Here is a 10,000-nt window from a genome sequence, read left to right as displayed (position 1 = left end):
GGGGGTTCCTATGTGATAAAACCAGGAAACGACGCTAAAAATAAAATAACATATTTCATGATGGTTCGATCCTACTGTATGTCAATAACAGACCAGAATAACAATCAAAAACAACGTAACACTGCTATAGGTTCAAACGGATAACTCGCTGAGCCTCATTGGTAGTATTTCATGCTAAAGATATAAAGGAACGTAAAGAAAATTCTAAACCATATATCATAAAAGACTAAGATGATGTATATTTGGATTTATGAAATCGGACCTTATGACAGCGCTTGGGCCGGGGAGGCCATTAGGTGTCAAAATCAAACCGGTGGAAAACTTGACAGTTGCATTTTGAAGCAAACTTCAAGAGGCTGGGCAGCAAGATGGATGAACAAAAGGGAAACAAAGTAGGTAAAAAATGGTGGCAGTTTGGGGACGCAAAAAAAAAAAAAAAAAAAAAAAAAAAAAAAAAAGGAATGCCTACAGCGTACCCATCTGATGGTGCTCTCTCCCTATATGATCATAAATAATATGAAAAATACCTCAATACATATTTGGTCTTGAAATATGTAAGGTCTCAAAGGAGAACATTCTTATACCTCATATACACGTTCTCTAGAAGCAGTTTTTCTTCGGAAGAAATTAAAGGAAAACCAAAGTACAGGCATGTAGTGACCGTTATTTGCACAATAAAATTACCGAAGAGAGATTTCACTTTAAAATTTCTTTTTGTAGGAAAACCAAAAGTACTTTCATATTCGATCAAACATATATTCATTGCCTTAGCTTTGCTATGAATAACTGAATAAGGAATAAAGTAGTTACCTGATTGTAGATTACTTCCCTGCGTTTATCAAATCAATGCTTAACGGAACGCTATTTCATATAGGCCTAAAACTTGCTTGGAAAAGTTACAACCCAAAACATACTGCACGGAGCTTCAAATATGACCTGTTTCTATGTTAGGTAAAACAGTTACTTTAATAAGTGCTTATATGAAATGATAGTTGAAATGCCAAAATTGGCTTTTTGAAAAAAATAATGTTGAAACGAATTAGATTGTGCATATTTCCAATTTTAAAGGAGTTATACTTTTTTCTTACCGGAAGAGAAAAGTTGAGAGATATTCATCTTGACAAACCTGTATGAATACAAACTCCAGGGCAAGTCTCCAAGCCACATGTTAAATATAGAACTAGAAAAAAAACTATTATAGCGACAAGGGACAGTGACAAAAGGAGTAAAGTGGAATGGTTGAAAAAGGGGGGCTGGGTGTGTCAGATCTGTATAATGTTCACCTGTAGAACCTTTGCTGTCACCTAACATTCTGTCGCAACCGTGTCAACCAGTTAATGATGTTAATATTGCTTAACTGACTATTGGGTTTCTCCGTCTGTGGCTGTCAGCTGCTATTGCTAATGTTAGTGTTTCTCCAAACCACTAGAACTGCCTATCCTACCTGCAGTTTCCACAGGCTTACAATAGCAGAACAGCTGGTGCTGCTACTACTGACTACTGATGCTGTTGCCATAGTCCTCGTTGTTCAAAGGACATCTCACTCTTTCCAAATATATCATTGTAACATTGTCTTTCGTAAGTTGGCGTCACAATTGAGTCGCTTTATAGGTAATACTCTTATGCTGTCACTCCACAGTGCAAGACATATTTTGCACAGTGGAGTGACAGCATAGGAGTTCAGCCCCTGCACTTCATTGTCCGTGATGAAAGAAGGGTCTCTCGACATTCAGGACAATCACCACTTACACAGACACACTCACACATTGTACCCTTACCCGGGCAATGGACGGCCAAGTTCAGATATTAACATAACATCGTCTGTCACTACTTGCCCTTGTGTCAGTCGGTCTTCGGGCTGTCGGGAGACGAAACAAGGCCCTTACGTGACTGCTGCTGAAAGAGAAGTCACGACACAAAGTGGATATGAGGGGACGTATCGTCCGATGACACTTGACTTGAAAAGATCTTTGTTTTTTTCGTAACACCCGTGACACCGAGGGATACTTTCAAATTTATTTTGGGAGAATTTCTGTATTCTCGTTGGAATACAGTCATCTTTATATTTAGATCAAAAGGGATATATGCAAGAAGTTACCTACGTCAGGGGACAGTTTAAAATGACCAGAAAGAAAGGAAGAAAATTCTTTTTTTTTTAGGTGGTACTTTCTCTTTGTGTTCCTTGTCCTTTTCACTTTTTGTCTTCGAAATGTTGGGTTGCAGAATTTCAAGCAAGAAAAGCCAGGGAAGCTATTCAGTTGTCAAAATGCTAACCAGATGTTAAACTATTATAGAAGCCTTCCTGAATTTTGATGACGTTGAAAGGATTTGCTAGTTTCAAATATGCATTTCTAGAAAATTTACTTTCGCATCTAAAGATATTTGAATTATGCAAATGGCTTGAAAAGGTTTCGTATGCTCTATTTTGGTTACTAAGACTAGTGTACTGATAATATCTGCAATTATGTAATTTAGGTAAAATAGAAAAAACTCACGAAAACTTTGGTAAAAGAATCAGGAGGCATGAAAAAATGTAATAATGGTATTTTCATCATTCTTATTAGTTGGAAAAGCTAGATATTACAAGCCCTAGAACTCCAACAAGAAAATTAGCCCAGTGAGGAAAGGAAATAAAGATAAATAAACTATCTGAGAAGTAATGAGTAAAAAAATTAAAAATACCACGAGATCAGTAACAGCGTTGAAATACATCTGTCACAAACTATGAAGAGAATAATAAAAAGCTGGTTCGGTTATAATTGCCCCACCTCATGTGGGACACAGGCTCTTTCTTGCGTTGCAGCCCTTGAGAAAATGTCAACCTGTTCAACATAAAAACATTAGCAGGTTTGAACTTCTGAAGTTCCACCGATTTAACTACTAGATTAGGAAGATCACTCCGCAATGTGTTCACATCTAGAATAAAAAATCTAGAATACTGCGTATTGGTAAGCCTTATGATAAAGAAGGCAATACTGATAGAATTAAACTGCATGTCTAGTACTACGTACAGGACGGTGCAGTCTGGGAAAATCTGAATGCAAAGGATTGTCAGATTTAAGAAAAATATTCTGCAACATGCAGGAAGAACTAACTGATGTCTGTGTCAGAGATTAATATGCAGATCAGGAAAAGATAAAGAATAAACAGCCAGCTTTTGTCCAACAAATTGAGATGAGATTCAGTTGCTGAAGACCAGACAAGAAAACAATACGCAAAACATGGTAGAAAAATTGAAGACGAAACGGACAGAAAGTGTTTCTCAAAAGCAAACTTGCAATCAAGAATCACATCTAGAATTTGAAATGAGTCTTATATACTTAAAAATTGTTAATGTAAATATATGGATGTTGAGGAGTCATTGTACTTGACCTACTTACAATTCTTCTTTGGGTTTTGTTGGGTTTAACATCATGCCCTATAATTTGCACCATATCCTCATTTTAGCTAGATCTCTGTTAAGGGATTCAGCAACCCCAAGTTTACATTCAGGAGATGAGACTGATGAGAGTAACACCATATGTATACGTAAACGAACTTGTTTTCTGGGGCAAACCACATATGTGTAGCCTATATAGTATGAAAAGTAATGGGCCCAAAACACTACCCTGTGGAACACCAGATATTACACTCTTATACTCACTATGATACTTATCGGCAACCAATCTTTGCAACATATTACTAAAAAATTCGATAATGAGCTAAGAAAAGACCAATCTACTCCCAGTTGTCTAAGTTTGAAACAAGGGAATCGTGATTAACAGTCGACGGCAGCACTGAAATTAGGGACAATCGTACGAGCTTCCTGACCAAAATCAACGGATATTCTAAAACTAGAATACTGGTGACGCAATAAAGTAAGATAAATTTCCCGATCTGTTAATAACATGTAAACAAAAAAACCCAGTCACTGGAACTTTTATGAATGAAAGATTATCGGGCATTTGTGGAAATTAAGATATATCCCATGTCATGAATAGCCAAATACCCTATTTATAGAACGAGATACTAACTTGGAAAATCAATCAAATTTGTTTTATTGTTGCGTTTTAAAGTTCACATTTGTTTCACTACGATGTATTTACAAGGCTTCACGCATCTTTATTCCAACACAAGAAAAGGACACTTACCATGACCCGATTGAGAGGCAAGAAAGCGATGCGGTACACAGCCCACAGGGCCAGGAGCAGCGCCAGGTAAGGCAAAAGGCGCCAAAGCATCTCCAGATCGATGCTATTAAGGGAAAGGTCCTGGAACTGCATCAACAGGACTTCCTTCGCCTCTTGGAATCGTTCCTCCATTCTCGATACTTGCAGATAGGCGGCGGAGAAAAGGGTCATGTTGTTACGTTCCCTGTAACGGTAAACCCAAGAAAAGACGGCCTCAACGAGCATCTGTAAAGAAAGAAAGGAGAGGTTGGTTATTGGAGAGGATTGCAAAGGGAGTTTTCATTTCTAGAAAGCTTCTTATACCTTAGCATGAAGGGAACTGAAAGAAGATACATTTCCTTGTGAATATAGTCAATTGGTCAAAACATATCTTTGGAAAACCATTCCCATAATTAAAATGGCGAAAAAAAAAATTACAGAATAAGAAGTGAGAATTTTGAAAAATGAAAGAAGTTACGCGAAGAATATTAGATCTATTGATTCTAACGAACAGTAGGATTCAAGTAAATAGAAGACTCAAACATATATTTTACAGAAAATACAAGAATTCAAATCAACTTACTTTGAAAAAAAATCAATAATATGGTGACATAAATAAATTTCATCTACGACACAGTACAAACTAGAAACTTCCTGAATCAGGCCCGGACTAAGACTAAGAAACTATTCGAGTGATAACGAAAGACTGTTGTCATGGTTAAGAGACGAAGTAGGAAGGGCATGCTAAGCTAGATGTTAGGTAACGAGGCCATTTGAGTAACTGAAATCTGGGGACAGTTGTTTCAATAAGACAATCAGAAGGAATGAGGCTGGGGTGTTTAACTCGAAGCATAGAACTTCTAAGGAAGCAATATATACCAAATTTGCTATTCTTATTGTTATGAATCAAGAAAAATTTCCAGAAATTGAATAATGTAACAATGAATTACTAGCAAAAGTCACCTCGATTTAATTTAAGAACCTTTTTACCGTTGAAAAAATAAGAGTTTGAGGGTCTGTAGCACTGAATCGCTTAACAATGCAATTAATCTTACTTGACTGAATTAGAATTAGGGAACAGTTCTCAGCCTCCTTGAATGACATTAGCTCTTGTAATCACTCTCCGAATTGGACTGATTCCAAGATAATAGCCCGGTCTTTCTTAGCAATTCTCGAAATATTTATTAGATAACTAATCCAGAATCTTAAGTCACACTCTGTTCCATTACAGTTATCTTAGAAGTCTGTCCATGATTAATCTTTTACTTTTCATCAATGCTCAAGAATCTATTAAGTCTTTACCACGACCTCACTCAGTGATGTTTGAGAGAGAGAGAGAGAGAGAGAGAGAGAGAGAGAGAGAGAGAGAGAGAGAGAGAGAGAGAGAGAGAGAGAGAGAGAGAGAGAGATATTAGTGTTGGGAGATTTTTTAATGAATTTTTTTTTCAGTAATTAATTCATTACAGTTACCAATTTTATTTAACTTATCCAAATTTATGCTTAATGTTCCTATATATTTTAATCTATAACATTTTGTTTAATATTTTGGATCTGGCTTATCATTACCTTTACATTGAACTCTTCAAAACTTAAATTTCGTTTACATTTCTTTACATATAGCACATAGTAATTTGGTTTTGAATACTGTTTAAGGACCTGGGACTTGCAGATGGAAATGTTCGTTTCCAAAAAGCTTGGATTGTTTTCATGGTAAATCTAAGCCAAAGATAAGGTTTCTGTTTACAGTCGCCTTTCATACAAAGATCTTTATGTAATAAATAGAGAAATGTAGCACTTTAATATATTTCGGGTATATTCCTACATGTATAGCCAACACTGCTAGGTTTTTTATTATAACAAAATTGTACTGCATTGCTTTAATTTGAAATGCCTCCCACAAGAAAATCTATTAAATTGCTGATTCCCTTGGTATGACGCACAAGAGATCGGAAATGCAGTAGTGAAAATCACTTGCATTTATATATATTTAATAAAACAGAATATCTGATGATAGACCAAAGTAATCTGAACATTCGCCTTACAAACGCAAATAACTACTGACCTCTTATCTTAATAGAATTATGTATCGAAAATGTCCGAACCTTCTTATATGCTACAACACTACTCTGAACTACTCAATATCTGTAATGTTTTCGTTCGTATTTGTTTGAAGTAAAGTTCTTAATAACTACATCAAGTCTACCAACCCCAAATTTATATACTAATTAATGAACTGAATCAAAGGCCATTTGTATAACGTAATTCAACTTACTTTAAGATACACACAAGCTATAAAGAGAATAATATGGCACCACAGAAAAGAAAAATAAACCAGAAAAGAGAAATGACAGAAAGATAACAACACGAAGAGGACGATAAATATAGAGGGAAGAACAATAGCGAAGGTTTTGGAAATGAAGATCAAAGATGGAGATACGGAAAAGAGATAAGGAAAATGTCGCCACCGCAATAAACCTCCTGGCTTTTTCGGTCCTTATGATAAGTCTACCCGACACAGTTAAATAAAAAAGAAAGAGCAAATACCCAAGTGTTCTTGCTGGTATACTTAAGCATAAGAACCCTAAACCAAGACTTTGGAAGGTTAATATACCAAAGTTATGTCACTTTTCAAGACCAAGAAACATTGGTGTATTTTCAGAGTGCCCTTTACTGACAAGAGATTCTTACCATTGCTAAATTGTCTCTTCTAAAAAAAATGTGGCCAAATAAAAACAAACAGCTATTTTTGTTCTTTTTAAGGCTCCATCCACACGACCGAAGGTTGTTCGGCAAACTTTGTTTCTCATCGACCAAATTTCGGTAAAGGTCTGCTTGTGTCCAAACGATACCAGTTGAGCAGCGAGAGCTTAGTGACGGCAGCAAAAGTGATTGTTGTACGGATACCAAGAAAATTAACATTTGTACGCAAAAGAGAAAATTCTCTTGTCCATTGTTATTGCTCTGTGCTAGAAAAAAAGTAGAGAAGAAATTTTGGTGCCCAGAGTGTTTGTAAAGGAGACAAAATTTGGGAAGTCATATATGTTATACTATAAGAGTCATAAAGTGACTCGGAACTAGAGTTCATAAATTACCTGAGAATGGGTCAAAATACATTTTACAATCTTATCTTGAAACTAGAACCTGTAGTGCAATCACCAAACAGGAAACAATTATACATAACTTCAATACACATTACTACATGGGTTTCTAAGCAGAGTTTGTGGAAAATTATACTCGTAAATTGCAGAGGTCTATGAAGGCCTAAGAAAAGAGATTACTCGCTGGTCACTTCTGTGTTATCTGCGGGGAAAAGCTAGTTTTCGCTTCACCTCATATTCAATAACATTAATATTAATGTCTAGAGTTATTTTAGAAATTGCTGCAACTCGTCATTCATTGCCGATTGCTCCAGCATAAAGTTGGGACACGGGCTCTTGCATTGGGAGCCCGTAAAAAAAAAAAAATCATCCCAAACTATCAAGTTTAAAGTTGCCTCACGGGACCAATAAAACTGACATGTTTTGGGGTGGCCGATGTGGCAACGTCCCTGACTGGTGAATGCCAGACTGGGGTTCGAGACTTGTTCGTTCCTTTGGTCAATGCAACCTCACCATACTTGTGAGCTAAGGATGGGAGGGGGGAGGGGGGTTGGGGAGCCTACATGTCTACCTGCTGAGTCATCTGTAGCCGTTGCCTGGCCCTCCTTTATCCTAGCTTGGGTGGAGAGAGAGCTTGGCGCTAATCATATGTATATATGGTCAGTTTCTAGAGCATTGTCCTGCTTGATAGGGCAATGTCACTGTCCCTTGCCTCTGCAATTCATGAGCGGATTTTAAAGCTTTAAGTAGAGGATTAAAAAATGGTATATAATTGGCATTGGTGAGAAACGTAACTTAGTACGTCAGGCAATGACATCTCCCAATCTTTAACCATCAACGAGTACAGCTCTCGTTACTTCGGTGACCATATATATATATATATATATATATATATATATATATATATATATATATATATATATATATATATATATATATATATATATATATATATATATATATATATATATATATATATATACTATAACGAAATTTGCTTGCAGCGTCTACGCCTCTGACGTCACCCGAAAAAAAAAGGTTTGTCGAGCAAAGCTCGTCCGTGTTGACGGAGCTTACTATGTGTTAGGTTCAGCGGCGTCAGCTGTGCTTGAGGCACACTATTCTATGTTTCCTTTCCTCACTGGGATATTTTCCTTTTGGGAGCCTATGGGTTTATAGCATCTTACTTCTTCAATAATAGGGTTGAAGCTTAGTTCATAATAATGATAATAAAAATGAAAAAAATAATAATAATAAAAAATAAAATAAAACAACAACAACAACAACAACAACAATAATAATAATAATAATAATAATAATAATAATAATAATAATGTGAAAGGAAAATGCCTGACAATTCGGTGTTTGTGTATGCGTGAAAGCAATGGGAAGAGCCTTACCTAGAAAAGGATCCAATATCTAACTGTCCAGCCAGTATTCAAAGAATTCTATGACTCTATTGGTTATATCCTAACTGGAGGCTGGAGCTTTGACCAACCTACTACCCATTACCCAATCTTTGCCCTTCTCCACTGCCAGATTCCAAGTTTCTCACCTTCATCCTTTTCACTTCATTATTACGGCATAGCATTCAATTTTTTCATGGATCTATCCAATTGCTTTCTCAACAGTTTCGTTTCTCACGACTCTTTTTCTTTTAAGACAATGGTTACATAGGAGTAATGATCCTTTAGTTTCGTATATTTTCTTAGAGAAATAAGAAAATATAAGCGAATAACGAACCCTATTGCAATACAAAACAAGTTTCATTATTTACCCTACTACTACATACAACATATAGTATTTCACTTATGTCCTTTAATACAATATAAAAACAAGTTTCATTATTTACCCTACTGAAATATAAAACTAGTTTCATTCTTGTCCCCTGCTGTAACATAAAACAAGTTTCATTCTTGTCCCCTTGCTGTAACATGAAACAAGTTTTATTCTGGTCCTCTGCTGTAACATAAAACAAGTTTCATTCTTGTCCCCCACTGCAACATAAAAAAAGTTCCATTCTTGTCCTCTACTGCAACATAAAGCGAGCTTCATTCTTGCCCCCTGCTGCAACAAAAAGCAAGTTTCATTCTTGTCCCCTGTTGCCACATAAAATAAGTTCCATTCTTGTCCTCTACAGTAACATAATGCAAGTTTCATTCTTTCCCCATGCTGCAACATAAAATAAGTTCCATTCTTGTCCTCTACTGCAACATAAAACAAGTTCCATTCTTGCCCCCTGCTGTAACATAAAACAAGTTTCATTCTTGCCCCCTGCTGCAACATCAAACAAGTTTCATGCTTATCCCTGCAAGAGCAAGAGTTCTTTTGCAACATTTCCCATCCCCCTTAAACTTAGGATTTCTGGCATACAGGTGTCATTTTCATTGTTATGCCACATCACAATGATGAAATTCTAGGTGTGGGAAGTTGGGAGTCATGAAGGTTATTGTAAACCCTGAGAGGTTTTTAAAAGCACTTTCTCTACTTTTGAAGTTGAATCCATGAGTTATTCAAATGCATTTACTTGTCATGTCATATTTAAATGACCTTTGTTTCTTGAATGTTTTAAAATTACAATACAAAGATATTTGCATTGGAGATTTACTTGTTCCGGGATGATGATATAGTTTCTGAAGAAAAGTTTTGGACGATAGTCTATCATCTCAAAAGAAAGCAAACTTGGAAGAATAGCTGTCATCTAATAGTCTGGTTGCTATACAATATTTGTAATTGAAACAACATAGATTTTAA

General features: G+C 36.0%; 1 protein-coding gene across 9 annotated transcripts in view; it reads right to left on the bottom strand.

Annotated features, from left to right (window-relative positions):
• The window catches only part of nvd (neverland), a 579,107-nt gene that overhangs the window by 21,402 nt on the left and 547,705 nt on the right, over positions 1-10,000 (bottom strand). For 6 of the 9 annotated variants that reach the window (XM_068356839.1, XM_068356844.1, XM_068356838.1 and 3 more), the window contains one exon: positions 4,131-4,394. In XM_068356839.1, the coding sequence (XP_068212940.1) occupies positions 4,131-4,394 (264 nt within the window). Of the gene's footprint in view, positions 1-1,444; positions 1,541-4,130; positions 4,395-4,731; positions 4,847-6,836; positions 6,969-10,000 lie in introns of those variants that run through there. The other 3 variants (XM_068356837.1, XM_068356841.1, XM_068356845.1) reach the window with 3 other exon arrangements.

The sequence above is a fragment of the Palaemon carinicauda genome, chromosome 33, assembly GCF_036898095.1.
Source record: "Palaemon carinicauda isolate YSFRI2023 chromosome 33, ASM3689809v2, whole genome shotgun sequence".
NCBI classification, from domain to species: Eukaryota; Metazoa; Arthropoda; class Malacostraca; order Decapoda; family Palaemonidae; genus Palaemon; species Palaemon carinicauda.
Note: the sequence above shows the minus strand (reverse complement) of the source record. Positions and strands in the feature narration are given on the sequence as shown.